The sequence below is a fragment of the Melampsora larici-populina genome, assembly GCF_000204055.1.
Source record: "Melampsora larici-populina 98AG31 unplaced genomic scaffold MELLAscaffold_70, whole genome shotgun sequence".
NCBI lineage: Eukaryota > Fungi > Basidiomycota > Pucciniomycetes > Pucciniales > Melampsoraceae > Melampsora > Melampsora laricis-populina.
Window position 1 is genome coordinate 360,702 of NW_006768834.1, and position 17,299 is coordinate 378,000.

Genomic DNA, 17,299 nt, shown 5'->3' on the forward strand with positions numbered 1-17,299 from the left:
GTATCTCCAGTAGCGATGGCGGTAACAGCAGTGCGATTGGTAGTGTGGATGACCTAAACCGTAGCAATCTACAAGCTTCGGCTGGGGAGTGGTACGGTCAGAATGAAATGCATCTGGTATGCTTCCCTCTAATCGTATTCTCATCATGACGCGCTGGGCGGTTCAACAGGCTGAACTGCTCGGCATCCCTTCAACTAAATGCCTTTTTTTTCGTGCTGTTGGAGATAGCCACCTCATATGTACAACCCATCAAGCACATCGGACCCTACATCTTCTTATCCTTCCGGTTCTTCCACTCTCTATCCAGCTGATGCCCGTTATAACCAATCTCCACGTAATCCATACGTATATGAGCCCGAACCTCATTCTCACCAGTCAAGTCATTCTTACGCTGATCGGGGATATGGTAGTCACGGCATGATGGCAGGTCCATCGCTATCAAATTTCCAGAGACCAGTGAGTACACCTGGTCAAACTTGAAAGAGAATCGCTCTCGCTGATCGCTACCCTTTATCATACCAAAAACAGCTCAACTACCATCTATATGCACCGCCTTTGCCTCACTCTTCAAATCAACATCCTCATCAGCTAGCCATCAATAGTTTCTTCTTGCCAGCTTCCATAAGGGAGACTTTGCAGAAAAGTTGGTACACAATTCTAAAGAGTGATGTGGTCGGGAGACATTACCTTGCTGATATCTCAATCTACGCATGACAAATCTAGAATCAGCCGCCATTCTTCAAGGGCCGACTTATGAAGTTGCACGGACACCAGAAGACTTAGGCGTATACCACTCTTTGGTCGTGATTGACGCCCCTCAGTCTACTACAACCTCTTCAAATTCTCACCCAACAACAAATTCAACACCTCATATCCCTGGGTCTTCTCCCATTTTTACACCATCTACATCCACAGTCACTTCGATAACCAGTCATCATTCCGCTCATATCAGTAAAGTCTTTTTGACCCCATCTTGGATATATAAAGCTTCATGTTCGTTGGATGGAAAAGCCTACTGTTTATTACGGATTGAAGGTGTTCACTTGAAACAAGGGCAAGGTGAAGTGGCGATTGGCCAAGTGGAGCGGTGGAGGAAAATCAGGCATCCTTCGATCGTCAATGTGCGCGAAGCATTCACAACTCGAGCCTTTGGTGACCATTGTACTTTTTTCCTACTTCTACCTCTTCTTCTTCTCGCTCCCTTTCGATCTTCTTCAACCTATCCTTATTATCCTCTGGAAATCCAGAAACGCATGTTTCTGAGACAGGCTCTCGAGCTCCGTGATCGGCAGCCGATCTCCCTCAGAGTTGATTGATAGAAAGAAGGGGTAATCCACTCTATTGCGTTACAGATCATTTGTCAACTGAAATCCTCTGTTTTTCTTTCAAATTCGTCGTGCCCGCTCCTTTGGAACAGCCATCATCTTCGCATTCGACTATCACCCTCTTAGTCAGAGTATACACGATGAATATCTATCCGGCAGGAAGAAATCCTCACTCTTCAGCCCCAGTCCGGCCGATCACCTCACCAAATCAAATACCACATCACGTTATCATCGCCACAGGCAAACTAATGGTAATGGTCGTGAGGGCCTGGTTGACGAGCGTGTACTTTGGTCATACATTGTTCAGGTGTGTGTCACTTGAAGCTGTATCGATAATTCCCTTCGCAAATTTGACCGGTTTGGTATTGATATTACATCGCAGATATCAAACGCAATCAGAATAGTACATAAAGCTCAACTCGCAGTTCGGACAATACATCCTACCAAGATCTTACTAACAGGAACCAATCGGTGGGTTTGTAGATGTGAAGGTTGCATTGAAAGTGACGAAATGACGCCCGGATACTGAATGTGGTCTCTGCCTGACTCGGATCGATTGATCGATGATGTTCGTCGAACGATTTTGAACCCCGTAAAACAGCGTACGGATCAATGGTTGCGGGATTCTCGATGTGATCGCCTATAGTCCAACTCCATCAGTAGCCGAGTTACAAGAACAAGATTTGATCGACCTTGGCAAGTTGATTTGCTCAATCGGATCTTCTATCGATTGTTCAAGTCCGAACGGTCACGTTTTAGTACAAGCAATCGAATACATGCAACAATTTTTCTCATCCGACTTGCACGAAGTCATCAAATATCTTTTGAAACCTCCGTCATCTGAACAGTCTATGAGCAGGTCAATCGAAGGCTTCATGCAACTCATCTGGAGCAAGACGTTGGATGAAGTCACAAACGTATTCAAGTTGAGGGCTTTTATCTTCTACGTTTTTTTTTACTCGAGACTGATGTAGTGCGGATTTTGATGATGTATGTGATGTGTAGCCATAATGATCTGATGGAGGAGTACTTGATGCGAGAGTTAGAAAACGGTAGACTGGTCAGACTGATGGCCAAGTTCGGATTTATCAATGAAAGACCTGAGTAAGTATCTTGATTGCCTTCTGTCCACTCCAAAGATCTTCATTAGATTGTAGATCAATCGCTTCGTGAACGATTATTATTCTGGAAGTCACTAACAAGTCATTTTTCCGTGATAGATTTGACCACGATCCAAATTGGTCCGAGACGTCTGAAAGATACGTACTGAAATTGTTCAGGGACTACGTATTTCATCAAGTTGATGCACAAGGAAAGCCTGTCACCGATCTGAGTCATGTACTCACGTGTTTGAATAAGTTGGACGCTGGATTAGATGAAAAGATTATGCTAGTCAGTCGGGATGAGCAAACTTGCGCCATTGTCAGTTATGCCGAAGTAGGTCGCCCCTTCTCAAGTTTATACTTTTCGATGATGTTTCACAGATGTGGCTTTGGTTCCTTCTTTAGATTCGTCGGATAGTTGATTTGGCCTTCCGGGATTTAAACAAGTAAAGCATAATAAATCTGACTGAGAGAAACTATTGTCGAAACCGTTGAAGTAGGCCTTTATCCCCAAAGGTTGCTTGAGCCATCAATTCCATTTTCTTTGAGTCTTTACCGTAATCTTTGATGGCAAGGACTGGGGGTGTGAGAGGGACGTCGTTACCTGTGCATTTTTGAACTCATTCATTTCTAATCGATGTCTTGTGTACACTGTTGTCAAATCCTCTCTCTCTCGCATACTTTCTCTCTTTTCCGTTTTCCTATTAACAAAGCAATTGAATGAGTATGAATGTTGATATCATAAGAGCTATACATTTTTTCTTTTCTTATCATAGGATTCTCTGACATGTGTTGTGTTTTTTTATATTATTCCATCTTTGATCACTTTGTAGAATGTTCTTTTGGGGTTGTTTATGGAAACCAAAGACTTTGAAGTAGTCAGTGTGTTTGTTCATGTATGGTGATGAGGGTGATGTGATATGCAAGAAGCGATTCAAACATCCAAATTCATTCGAGCTTATGGCTATATATCGACATGAATCTCTCAATCAGTACGCTACGGTTCACGACTTGAGGGAGATGTTTGTGCCGCCCCAATATCTACTAAATCAATTTGTGGCACGTTGATGACGAGTCACTTGTTTCAATAGATGTAGTTATTGAATTGATCCATCAAAGCAAGACCCGAATGTCGCTTTTTTCTCAATGCTGGCTCCCTGATCAGAGCGGTTCTTCAAATGACGTGCAAGCAAGTTGGTAACTGAAACAAGCCAAAGATCAAATAGCTCAGTTTGTCACGTTGTTTGTCATTTTGAAGAAGCTAGAGGCAGGAATGATTAAAGAGACGTTGAATTTGATTTTCATCATCATTCATTTTTCTTCAAATTGAAAGCATAATATTACAACATTTAACGATATCCATCGCATACAAAATAACTGCAATCTTACGATTCGCAAATCAAAATAGAAGGCATACAATGGTGAAAAGCTCAGAAAACCTTTCTTAAGGCATTCATTGGAAGCATAGTTTTTTTGGTGATTCTGTTCTGGGATGAGTCGTCCGAGCAGGAGAGATTAGGGGATTGGTTTATTGGGGACGATCAACGATGGTGACTTCTGATAAGTGTATCGAGAAAAAAATAGAAGACAGCAAAACAGATTTATTAGATTGTGATAATAGATTGGAACAAATTCAAGTCAGGAGATCGATTTGAAACCTACTTTGCATTGAATGACCACCGTTTGGAGGAGATGAACTAAAAGAACGTTGATTGACTTCTTGAATTCCTTCTTGAATTCTATTTTGAGAAGAAAAGACTGATAAGGAAATCTTTCATGAACGAATCATTTAAGATTTCAAAACTTAACTGGTCATGATTATTACCCCAAGAGAATTTACCAGCTCCATCTTTTTTGACACGAATCAAATTCGAAGAGTTTAAGATCGAAGAAGATTTAGGTTCTTGTTTGTTGGCTCTGTAGCTGAGTTTTTTAAAAAAGATAAATGATCTCAGATAACAAAGAATTGATGATAGGTGTCTTTCACTCAAAAGTCTCACCTTCGAGTCATGGTATCAAATTGGGGTTTTTAAAAGCTTTTTGGAGCTTTCCTTAACAAATTGATAAGATGGGAATTGGGTTTTGAGTGATATGAAGGTTGATGATAATGAGAAAGTGATGAGATGACTGACTTTATTTTCGTTGAAGATTCGGTTACCAGGTTTGGTAGGGTGTCACTTGATCGATGGAAGTGGTTCATGATGACATCATTTCATGTTGTAAACCTATCTTTAGCTTCTCTTCTCGTTTGATGACGACATTCTTCAGTTTAAAATTAAATCACACCATCATTAAAAAGATGAGATAGGCTGTTCTTCAATTTGGAAGCTTTACAACATATAACCCACTCGTGACCCAATCAATTCAAAGCATTTTTACCCACTCTGTACTTGTTCATATGGGTCCCTTTCAACCGAGTCTACAACTTCATACTTACCGACCATCTGAAAGGCAAGGAGAACCATATCTTTAATTATGTAACAGCCCAAATCTGCATTTTTCGATCAAATTGTATATATATTCTAGGAATTGCATTGATCACAAGGTAGAAGCTCTCGAGATACATCTCTCTCGCTCGTTAAAGTGATTTGAGTCATCCTGTAAAGGAAACCCAAGCACTACAAAGAGAAGAGGTCATCTGACGAATATTGATGATAGAACAGTCAAAATGACGTGTCTTTTCAGAGATTCCAGCTAGGAAAGCTCAGCACCTGGAACGGGCACCTGAAAACGTACACCATACGTAGGTAAGAGCATCCACTATCGTTGCTGTAAAGTTTTGAGTACTACATAGACCACGCCTTCCACAACGATTCATCTTGCCTCGCAGTTGTATTTGCGTGTGCCAAAGGTCACTTAGACTTTGGACTTCGACAAAATCTGATTGCACAACGAGATCAAGCGTGGCCCACTTCGCGGGCTTTGCGTAAAGACCTGATCGCCGAGAAGCCTTACCTGACTTTTTGACAATCCCACAGTATCACGACTCACACAACAACTTCTCACCACCTTTGACACTCACCGTCCACTTTTGAATCCCAGATCCTGGAGACTCGCAATCCGAAGCACCAATTCAAATCTTGCAGGAAATCACGCATCGCTTTTCCGCGCCCTCCTTCTCTGGGGTCATAACGCCAGAGCCATATGTGCCCTCAAGTCTCCGATCAGTCTCGATTTGAAGCTAGATCTGGATTGGCTGACTGCAATTTTGAGATATTTTCCTATCCTAGCATTGATTGGTCTCAATGCGCGACTCTGTGAGCTTATCAGGGGCCCGCGATATGGGTACGGGAAGCCTTGGCGCTTCTATCTAGAGTGCAGAGCCGTTGACACAGGCTTCTCCGCGCAAAGAAGTCTCTTGATCCGGAAAACATCAGACGCGATTCCAGAAGGAGAATCATTGGATCCTCAAGGCACACAACGACGCAGGTCATCCTCAGTGCGAGCCCCTGTCTATGTGATCTCTCTGACGTACAAAAAGACGATTTCAAGCAATCAGTTTTGGTCTATCAATTTCCTTTTATACTTTCCAGAGATCCATGTTTTCTTTAATTTGAGCTCTAGTCTATCTTTATATAACGTGATCCTCTCTGACGAACTTAAACATTTATTACATCGCATATCTCTTCAAGTACAGCATCCTTTCACTTTAGACTTCAACGCGACATGCTTCAACGAGTCTTATTTTCAATTTGTTCTCTCCTTCCTATAATTCATGCTCACGGAACCGACGCTCATCATCTTGAACACCGTAATGTTGCTACAGAGGTTATAACAGCTTGCAAAACATCTAAAACCTTTGCATTGACCTTTGATGATGGTCCATATATCTACGAGAACAAAATATCTGATTACTTGGTCAAGAACGGCATTCGTGGGACTTTTTTTATCAACGGTTACAATTTTGATTGTATCTACAATCAACAAATAGTTGACCAGTTGACCCACAGTTTGTTGTCTCTCAACTCCTTGTCTTTCGAACATACCGTCTCATTTCGCCATTGTTTCTACTTTTCACAGCTTTCAAGCAAGGTCATTTGATTGGCTCTCATAGTGAGTATACCTGACACTGCACTCTTCTTGCATAGCAATATCCTTGAGCGGTTCAAGTTCCTAACCAGTTTTTACTACAAATCAGCGTGGTCTCATCCTAATATCACTTTGTTGACGGCTACTCAATTAAATCGAGAACTTGAATTGGTAGAAACTGCAATGAAAAGTAAGTGATCATTTTTTTTGGCTTCGTGAACTTGAATCTCTCCAAAGAGTTTTCTTTCTACTATGGCTCTTTTTTGATTATTCTGCATCAGAAATTTTGGGAGTCGTGCCAAGATATTTTAGACCGCCTTATGGTAAGTATGAGATCTTTCATATCAGTTTATCTGGGCTTTTGATGATTAATCAATTACTTTCTCTCTTTACTTTGTTTAACATTCACAGGAGCCATCACGGAAGAAAACTTGATCGTTTTGAAGAAACGTGGTTACACTGTAGTGAACTGGAATCTTGATTCAGGTGATTCACTTGGTCTTACAGCAGCCGAATCTATGAAGGAATACGACCAGACTGCTCGCAAATACCCTCGTCCTCAAATTTCCCTTAATCATGAAACCAAACAACCTACAGCAGAAAGCGTGACGCCATATGCTGTTACTGCCTTGAAGAAGGCTGGATATCGGTTAGTCGACGTAGCAGAATGCTTGGGTCTTCCAAGTACTCCCGCACAGTTCTATCAATCGGTTGGGAAACCCCAGAAGCGCGACGTAAGTGCCCGCTTCAAGTCAATCCCATACCTCAGTAACATACACTGAAACTCTTGCATTTGGACTTCACAGAGCTCTTGGACTTGTGAGGGGACCCCAGTACCCGGAGCTCCGATTGTCTAAGTCCAAAACTCTTGTCATTTTGCGTTTTGGGTCGTTTGTATTTCATTGCATACTTTTAATCTTTGCTCGTACATCCTACACATCTGTCTTTTCTTTCAGAATGTTAAATTATTCTTTGTTGTTTTCTTGCATTACATATGTAGCTTCACGCTGTCTTTCATGATCCGGAAGGTTAATCAAATATATTCATTGATTGGTGTGCTGTTGCAATTCTACTGTTTCACATTGTGACTTAAGTTGACCTTTTACATTGATGGAGGTTATGACTGGTGGGCCCAAGGAAGAAATGCGCATCCATAGCCCGAAAGGGGACTTGTTGCAAGTTACCCTAGATTTTACGGTTTGAACATGGTTTAGACCAGAGATAACATTTATAAGGGGAATCTTAAAAATACTCCTCATCACAAAGACACATTGACTACTCACAATCCACAGCATTTCATGAAATGTATCACTTCTTGACTGTTGATCAATACAAAACATACCACCTAATCATATCAAAACTACCTGCATCATTGCTCAAAAAGAAAACAAACCAAGACAATAGATTTGGTAGCTATCTAATCAATTTGTTAAATAAATCGAAAAAATAAAAGAGAAAATAACATTAGCAAAAACAAAAGATGATCATGAAAGAGAAAAAAAATCAAAGCCATCAATCAATTATAACAAAGATATATAAATACAAGTCACAGGACCAAAGCTTGCAAAAAAACAAAAGAAAAGAAAAATGCATCAGGTAGAACAAATGAAGATGATGAATGCCAGTATAAAATCCCCCCAAAAAAAGAAATGGGAAACCGTAAGAAGAGAAAAAAAGATAAATCCAATGCACTAAACAAAGTGTCAAAGGTGTTGCAAAACTTGAAAAATAGATAATATAAAATGGATTCAGCTCAGGGGAATTCTTCTTGACCATCTCTGTTACTTAGAAGATATATATGATAAAAAACGTTCAGAGATTCTATAATGATAAGATTATGATCACAAACAAATCAAGAACCGTGTCCATAAGTTCTAGAGATTCGATCTGAAGTTCTTGAACCTACTGGGCTACCACCATCTACTGAAACATTTGAAGATGGCATTCGTCTAGCTAATCTTGATGCACTTGGCATCACATTTGTCTTCTTAGCGGGGACCGGTTTTTGTTGTTGAGCATTGACTGAATGCATAATGGAGATTTGAGTCTGTAAAAACTCAGTCGTTCCCGGCCTGAATTCCCAGAAAGATAGTAATCAGAAACAAACTCTATTTCATGATAATGAAAGTTGAGCTTGCCTTAGCCTTAGGATCCTCATGATCATTTCACTACTCGTAGGTTCTTGGTCTAACTTCTTCTCAGCTTTCCGTTTCCTGATCGTCCCCAGGTTTCGTTGTTGATAAACTGATTTGTTCCTTGTCACTAACTTGGTGGGCGCTAGACTCAAATGCTGTTGCATAGCTCGTACACATTCTTCCATGCTGTATATCAAATCCAGAGATCAAAGAAGGTCAAATTCAGGCTTGGAGGTCCGGGCATAGCTTTACAGGTAAAGGAAAGTTGGGGACTCACAGATGATCAGTATGTTGATCATAGAAAAAGCCGATCGACCAAATTTCCTTATATTTCTGATTATGCAATTCTTCAATCGGCATACCTTCGCCGTTTGCATGTAAGAAATTGGTAAGAAACTAAAAAAATGGCCAAGAAAGCAATCAACGGTTATATCCTGACGATGGCGATCATACAGGAAACCCTAACTTTAAGCCACTTCAAGACTACGTCTACTTCTTTCTCGCTCAATGGTCTCATATCTGTAGGTTGATCCGACAGCGGTGGTAAGAGTAGCCCGTCGATGATTGACAGGATCTCTTTCCATATTTTGCTCATGACCAGACGACCAGCTGAAGAGCATACATCAAGTTCAGTAACAATCAAAGGCTAATTAGGATGAGTCTGAAAGTAGAGGCTCTCACCAGTCTCACTGAGTGCATGCTTCAGTACGGACATGCACTGATCAAAGTACTCAAACAAGTCCGCAATCGCATTTTCGATATCTGAATCCGTCAATACTTTTGGTCCCTTACTCCTCATTGCTTCTGCACTAGAGGTTGACTCTGCCTTCATCGCTAACGCCAGCTCTTCCTTGGGTAATGGAATCTCTGGCTCTCGAGTCGAATTAGCTACCTGGCGCCAAAGACCAGCACCGTAGCTTGTCATCTTCGAGAGATCGATATCAATCTTCGTTGACATTTTCGACATATCAATCGATCGCATAAACCCTTGACTTGGTACCAACTTTCGTAAATTGGCGTGCGATAAGAAATACCGGATTACAGGCGAGATCTAAAAGTTGAGACGAAAACAGTCAAACTCCCTCATCCTATCTCTTATCTTTGCCTAGCACAGCGATATTTTCAAATCAATCATACTGACTTTGTCTACTATCATTCGTACCATATCTGTCTCAGCCCTTTTCAAAGAACGGAATGCTCGTCCGAAATAAAACTGAATATCATCCTTCTCACCCTCCATACTTACCCGCATCAAAACCTTTCCTTGTGTATCAAGATCAAGGAAAAGGTCATGGGCCAAGAAATCATCGAAAACTTTAGGATTGAGATGTAAGAATGCACGTCCTACTACCTCGTGCTTTTCCATTAGAGTTCGTTTATAAATCGTCGCAGCTAACCAAAGTGGACTTTTGACCGAGATATCAAAGGTCTCATTCCAACGAGGTGATGTGGTTTCATAAAGTGTACGTGTCTTTGCTATTCGGTTTCCTTTTTCATCACTCAAGGTCAAAAAGGGATCGATCTTATTCAATGATCCATCAGCCTTCACTAGACCTTCAGCCATCACGACCTTGACGGTAAAGAGAAAACCCGAGGCCTGCTTCTGGGGTCGATCATGCAGTTCGGGTTCGTATTCATGGATAATCCTTGCCACGTTATCAGCATCGATTGAGCTGTACATCTTGTCCAATAGCACTCTGGCTGCCTCGATGTTGTTCAGTTTCACACATGACTGAAGCGCATGAAGAACAATAAGTCACATGCTTTTACAACAAACAAAGAAATTTCTTTGAACTTACAGCTTCTTGGAAATTGAACGCATCAGGCTTCTTGTCGCCTTGTACAGCGAGTTTAGCGCGAGTCCATATTGCCGATCGATTCGCTTCGCGATCCGCATCCGTATTAGCCCTCGGGAACATCTCACTAACAAAAGCCTGTTCCATTGTCTGTGAATATTGCTCAATAGACTTGCTGATGGTCTAGAGTCCATAAATTATGCGGAAATAAACAAATGTCAAAATCTCAATAGTTTCTGAGATCTTATTGAAATACGAACCCGAGCTAGTCTAGTCATGAACTTGGCATTTTGATATTCATTAGGCCAATTCAGTTTTTGCACAAAGTCTACCGCTGATTTACAAGAGTCCATCAAATCAACAACGGAAGAGCTGTGCGAATCATTTCCTTCAGGTAAAAACTGTTTTTTTACGAAACATTGAAGAAGATCGTCAGTAGTTGAAACTAAGACAAATCAAAGAAGTGCTGATTCACCTTATCAGCATTGATTGCAGATTGCACCCAACCGGTAGTTTTAGCATCGACACTATCTAACCAGGATTGCATATAAGGCCCGAACCATTCATCTATCATGAGTGGCAATTCGGCACTAGTCCAGAATGATAGATCAATAGGAATTAGACACATTGGTATGAGTCAGATTGATTCGAATCCAATGGGCTCACTCAGGATTACACATATCATGCTTCTTCTTGATATCTAGAAGTGATCTATACAAGTCAAGAATATCAGCGTCATTCACATTAGACGAGGCTTGCGTGGCTTCCGCAGAGCCTCCGTCGTTTTTCTCATTTGTGGGATTTAGTTTTTGATGATTTTGAAGTGGTAAAGGAGGTGGTAAAAGCATTGCCTTCATAGCGTCCACATCTTCTACCAAGAGTTGACATAATCGGCCAAGGAAGATTTGGACTAGGTCGATCCGATCCAAGATAGGTTGCTTAAAACGTTTATTGAGTCGACTAGATGAGGAGTTCAACCAGCTTATCAATTCAAGAAAAGGTACGATATCATTAGGCCGTTCACGAGCGAAAAGCTCATTTGATTTGATTGTATACAATCGGTCATATAGTTGAGTCACAGCTTCAGTGAACTCAAGAAATCGTTGTTCAAGATCACTGATCATCTGGAATGGTTCTGATTCATAAACTAGCATCAAGGTATCGAGTATATTGGGAAGATCATCTGTTGGTTTGCCATCGACGGTTGATTGTGCGGCTTCATAAACTCTTCGTAGAAGGGTATCAAACAAGCTTGACATGGTTTTGATGATCATTCCTTTCTACACAGATTTAAACCAAAGTCAGGCTTTTCTCTGATAGAAGGTTAGAGATCAAGGGTCAAGGGGACCTACATCACGAATTGCCCATCGTTCTAAGGCGACTTCGTCGAGCAACTTGATCACATCATTCAAAGCTTCGATCACACATTCAATGATTGGAATTTCTTCATCTTCGAATCGCTTACAAATCGCATTAAAGAAGACCAAGATTTTAAAGGGAGACATCAGCCGCCACCGAGATCCACATTGCTCGAGTAATTCTAAATGACTTGTAGTTAAAATCTTCAATGAGACTTCTTCATTCTCATCCAAATCTGACATTGACTTTAAATCATAATCCAGACATTGGTCCATCAGCTTGATATAGTGACTGATAGGGTTAGGAGGTATGTATGTAAAGGACTGGTTAGATTGATTGGATCCGTCCTCAAATGTATCTTCAAGATCGACTTCTAAATCATAATCACCCTCACCGCCTAATTGTGGTGATTCCAAATCTAGTTGATGTCCCCAATCTACTATTTGAACCAAACTTTCATCCAGTGATACCCTTCCACTGATTGGATTGAACGCACCAGCACTTGAAACAGATTCAGGTCTTATGATTGGACTAGTCACAAACGAGTCACGATTACTAGACACAGCCGAATTATGACCGATCGCATGAGTTGGCGTACCTGCACCATCCCTTCCACTCACTACCACAAAATCATCACCCACTCCAGCGCTGCCACTCCCAGTATTTGTAGACGCAGCAGAGGCATTGTTACTTCCGTTTGTGGATTGAGTATGCACTAGCTCTGGATTATTCTTGATCATCTGTAACATTGTTTGCTGAAGTGCAGTAAGCTCACTCGTACGCCATTCTTGATATGCTTCATCTGAAGAGAAATCACGGCGTCGACCCGGAAATCGACATTGTTGAGAGATATTGGATATACATAATTTGAGATCCTCAATTGCTGCCTGTGCGAAAAAACGGTAGGAGAGAAAGCTGAATCAGATTCGACACTAAAGAATCTGTTACAATCATGATCATTCCGAGGTTAAAAGGATGTCTCAACTTTTTCTGTACAAATTTTTCTAATCGCATTGACATCTTTCTGAAGCTGAGCCTCTGATACGCCAAAGAGGAGACCAACCAAAAGGATTGATGACATGTCTTGAACACTATAGCTGACAGCCCAAGGAGATATAGAGGAAGTATCGGTCGAAGTAGATGGATGTGGAGATACGTTTGTTGCAATATGAAGTGACTGTCTATAGTCTGTTCGACCAAGAGCATGATGATCGAGATTGGGTGGGACGAGTTTAGAAGCATAACTATCGAGACGTGCGTTGAGTTCGGGTGAGACACCCTTTACATCTTTTGATCGAAGACAATCTCGGATGATAGTCACAAAGATTCCGACTTGAGAATTCAGATGAACCTTCCATTCGTCTCCATCTAATCGTTTCTTTAAGACAGTAGTGGCCGTAGTGACAAATGACAAAATCAACTCTTCAATTTTTCTGTTCTCCTTTAATTGCTTTAAGAAACCATCACTAGTGTATGTTCCATAGAAGACCCCAAAAGTCGAACGTAATAACATATCTTGATGATACTGATCAGTCCCCTTTGCGATTCTTTCGATTTTATCTCTAAGGACCTTGACCAGTTCCTTTGGGAATTTAGCACTTTTTCCATCTTTTGAGCCAGAAGCATCCTTGAAAACATCACCAATCGAGAAGAGTGCGTTTGTCCAAGTTTCAGCTTGATGTCGTAAATGTGGACGATGAAGTGAAGGTAATTTAGATGACGGTAAGTTAGGAGTATTGTGAGATGCTTCTTCTTGATGAGCTAAAGCTTGAGATCGAGCTGAAGCAAGATAAGAAATGTAAGCTACTCGAAGTGTGTATTGATAAAGTTGATCAAGATTAGTTGTAGTAGAATGATTAGAAGTAGCTGAATGAGTTGAGAGTCGACTGCGTTGTGACATTTTGAGATTCTATCTTCAATAAACTTGATCTTGGTCTACGTAAAGTGAAAGAAAGAAAGAAAGAAAAGAAAAGAAAAAGTTGAAAAATGGTTTTCAGTCGATTTAATCAAGTTAGTTCCTCGAATGCTTGCTGAAGTGAGACAGATTGACAGACCGTCTTACTTATGTATGTAATTCACTTGAGATTTATCTGTTCAAATTGGTTACACAATCACAGTATCAACCTTTTTACATATCCACTCAGCACTGGCACCCGCACCAGTGTATACATACACTTCTTTCTTTCAACTGATTCATCTCTCATTCTCTTCTGAGTTCTCTCATCTCTTCTTACCCCCCTTTGTGTTCACATTAACTCATCTTAGCACTCAAAACCAGACCAGAAGAGGACCCTGGAAAGCTCCTACCAATGTGTCTGACGAAAATTAGGACTTTTTTCGATTTTTTTCTGGAAAATTATCAAATTTTAGTCAAATTAGGACTTTTTTGGTCACAAGCCTCCCGGCCTCTCCCCCTGTTGAGCTGGGTTTTTTTTTAAAAACTTCCAAAATAGGACTTTTTTGGTCAGATACCTCAAAATTATGGAACCCGGACAAAAGCCCTGAAACCCGGACAAAAGCCCCGAGTAGCGGGTAAATACCCTGAGGGGCCCGGCCGAAGCCCGAGAAAGAAGCGTGATCTGTATGTATATTTCATTTTTGTCAGTTGCTGGACAGGAACTGGGCAGTCCACGCGCATATGTTAAAAAACTAGACATCTAAGCCTCATCTTCATCAGCTGGCTTAGTGGCCAGCTGATGTTGTCGTTCTTCCTCGTATTTTTTCACCAACTGCTCCATCTTGATAGATAAAAACATTTCTTGAATCACTGAAGGGACCGAATAACTCCCCTCTTGTCCAGGAACTGATGCAAAGTTTGAACCATCCGATGGTTTAAAGACATAGACAATATCAGCTGTATCGAGAAGGCTGAATGTCCAGCTATACGGGTATTGGGCAGAAGTAGCCATTGCAACAGGCCACGCTGGGTTGTAAGTCAGGACTTGCACACCCACGTGAGATAATTTTTTCCTTGATTTTGCACTTGTCACAAAGGCATGTTTTTTTGAAACATACTCATACACAATCACTGTGCGCAAGTCTGGCTCGCCGCGTAGAAAGAAGCGCGGAGCGGAGCGGAGCGCTGCGTTTGGACGGGACGCCCCGGCACCCGGGTAGCGGGGCGCCCCGGGCGCCCCGTTTCCCGTTACCAAATTCAGCCTGGGTTTATGCTGAGTTACGCTGACCGCCTATAATCCCGGTTCACCAACTTATCAACTACACTTCCCATAGCTTCCCACCGATGGACTTCGATCATAGTACACCATGCGACCACATTAAATTTCCGCCATCTCCATCACCATTTCCACCACCACCATCTCCATCACCATTTCCATCCAGATCTCTCACATCAACTTACGATCCCCACCTATTTCGAATATTCTACCCAGTACCCTCTGACCACCTATCAAAGGGCACAGACAACTGTATACTCATGTTGTGGACAAACCATAGTGTCAAAGGTACCCGCTTTTTGGGGTATAAAGGTAAGTCAGATTTCATCTTTCTCAAACTATCAATCACTTCCATCACAGTTGTTGACCGTCCTTTTTTTGTTTACTAGATACCTTTCTTTCACTCAATCCGATTCCCATCAACTGCTCTATTGCATACCTGAAAATGTCAAACAAACAACCCACCCTTGATTCCTTTGTAGCGTCTGGATATGAAACTGATGAGGCCCCTGCTCCATATTGTCGTTCCTCTCGTATTATCACCCCGGCCAGAAGACACCCTGCGATGATCACTCCCTCGTCTGACTCTCGACGAGCCCTTGGTGGATCAGGAGACCTCTTCTCGGTAAGAGATGTACGAGATGCACATGTGCATAGACGTCGAGAACGATCCGCGTCTTTACCGGGTGACGAAGTGACTCAACACCCTGCACGTGGCCGCCGATCAATGACGGTCTCACGTCCATCTTCCGCAGTAAGTCGAATCCAATTTGAGCTGGTCCCAGTGTTGGTATCCTGTTTAAATATTGATTGGTCTATTTTGTTACATTTAATACTTAGATTACAGGAACCTTCAGCCAAGCAACTGCAGTGTTGGACACCGGTGCCGAGATCGATCATGATCAAGAACCACCTGAGGTAAGTTTCATGATTACAACAACAAACATGCCTTCGGATGTACTGATTGAACATGTTTTATTGCATTTGTCCATAGGAACCTTTGGGCACTCCTCACGTGGACTTGGCCCAGGATTCTGATGAAGATAACACTCGTCTCAGGAAGCGAAAGAGGAATCAGCCTGAGGTAAAAGAATTCGATTGTGAATTCGCCTATTTTGAGCCACCCACTCATGAACGTCAAGATGTGGGTTTTGATTTTTTTATTCATTTTCACTTCAATCTATTTCAATTTCTTGTTTTTATTATTCTTTTAAACTCATATTGAATCTCATCATCTCATCATTTAGCCACTTGACCGTCCAGGGTTATCGTACAAGTGCATCGGGTGCAAGAAGGTGGTTCGAGTGAGTGCAAGTTCACGTCGATCCAATCTCAAAGGCCATCAAGATGGACACAAGCAACCTGGCAAATCTGGAGCCGGCTGTCCTCGCCGTCAACAGATGATCGCGCGAGGAGCCAAGCTTCCTCCAACTGTATCCGAACTATGTGCTGCACGTCTTAGAGATGAGAACCAGTCATCTCTAACCTCCTTTGTTGAATCACCTCCTGCCTTTTCGAACAAGACCCTCAACCAATGCCTAGCAGTTTGGCAAGTCACCCACGCGTTGCCCTTCATACGGATCAAAGACCCAATTCTCAAGTCAATCATATATTGGCTACGACCCGACTTACGTATGTTTGGTCGGAAGTGGTCAGCTGAAGAGTCTAAGCGTCTATACCTTTCTCTTCGGGATTTAGTGATTGAAAAAGAACTAAAGGTATGTCTCTTCCCTCTCTTTTGCTTTTTACTATAATTCATCTTTACTTTCAAATCATGACTGACTCACTCTTCATCTTTGAACTTTTCAGGAAATGAGCAGCAAGTTTTGTCTGATTCAAGACGTTTGGACAGTTAAGGGCAACCTTCATGCCTTCATCGGTGCCTCAATATCCTATATCAAGAACGACTGGACCTATGTGGTCCGCCATTTGAGTATGAAATTGGTGGCTTGGCATCACAAGGGTACTCTTCTGGCTGAGCCGATGGTGGCAATATTGAAGAAGAATAATTTGTACCAAAAGATGAGTTTTTTCATTTTACTTTCTTTGTATTCTATTTCTTATACTGACATGTTTTCCAATCTTACATGCTTGCCATGTGCTCTGATTCAGGTAGCAATAACTTCACCATGGCATGCGAGATGCATCAGCAGCTCGAGGAGGAAAGTATAATTCAAGACCATCAGCTGTCGTGGGAACCCAATTCCATGTCGATACGCTGTTTTTGCCACAAGTTGGGATTAATTGTTAAGGCAGGTATCGATGCTCTAGGAATGAAACCTCACCGCATCCGCCATTCGACTTTAGGTAGGTTTCCGGTCATTCAAAGATTGGCTAGTATTGAAGAGCAAGACGAATTAGACGGAGCGGTCATAGAAG

General features: G+C 41.7%; 3 protein-coding genes across 3 annotated transcripts; 2 read left to right on the forward strand and 1 right to left on the reverse strand.

Moving 5' to 3' along the window:
* Nucleotides 1-516: 516 nt before the first annotated feature.
* Nucleotides 517-2,846, forward strand: MELLADRAFT_40296 (uncharacterized protein; the record flags this gene model as incomplete). Its single annotated transcript, XM_007417227.1, has 8 exons — nt 517-643; nt 724-820; nt 932-1,161; nt 1,418-1,632; nt 1,708-1,796; nt 1,927-2,250; nt 2,331-2,429; nt 2,546-2,846. Coding segments are annotated over 8 exons (1,482 nt in total), but the record flags the coding sequence as incomplete, so codon positions are not given.
* A 3,037-nt stretch (nt 2,847-5,883) lies between these two features.
* MELLADRAFT_73400 (family 4 carbohydrate esterase) lies at nt 5,884-7,605 on the forward strand (the record flags this gene model as incomplete). The annotated part of the gene is made up of 6 exons (XM_007417244.1): nt 5,884-6,377; nt 6,449-6,481; nt 6,567-6,647; nt 6,739-6,780; nt 6,869-7,191; nt 7,264-7,605. 6 exons carry the CDS (start codon nt 6,095-6,097, stop codon nt 7,312-7,314), a joined length of 813 nt encoding a protein of 270 aa, XP_007417306.1.
* A 965-nt stretch (nt 7,606-8,570) lies between these two features.
* On the reverse strand, nt 8,571-13,744 carry MELLADRAFT_50709 (uncharacterized protein; the record flags this gene model as incomplete). The annotated part of the gene is made up of 13 exons (XM_007417231.1): nt 8,571-8,778; nt 8,870-8,988; nt 9,059-9,201; nt 9,274-9,426; nt 9,499-9,643; nt 9,734-10,324; nt 10,392-10,571; nt 10,649-10,789; nt 10,864-10,978; nt 11,055-11,668; nt 11,741-12,105; nt 12,298-12,634; nt 12,733-13,744. 13 exons carry the CDS (start codon nt 13,645-13,647, stop codon nt 8,571-8,573), a joined length of 4,026 nt encoding a protein of 1,341 aa, XP_007417293.1.
* Nucleotides 13,745-17,299: the final 3,555 nt, after the last annotated feature.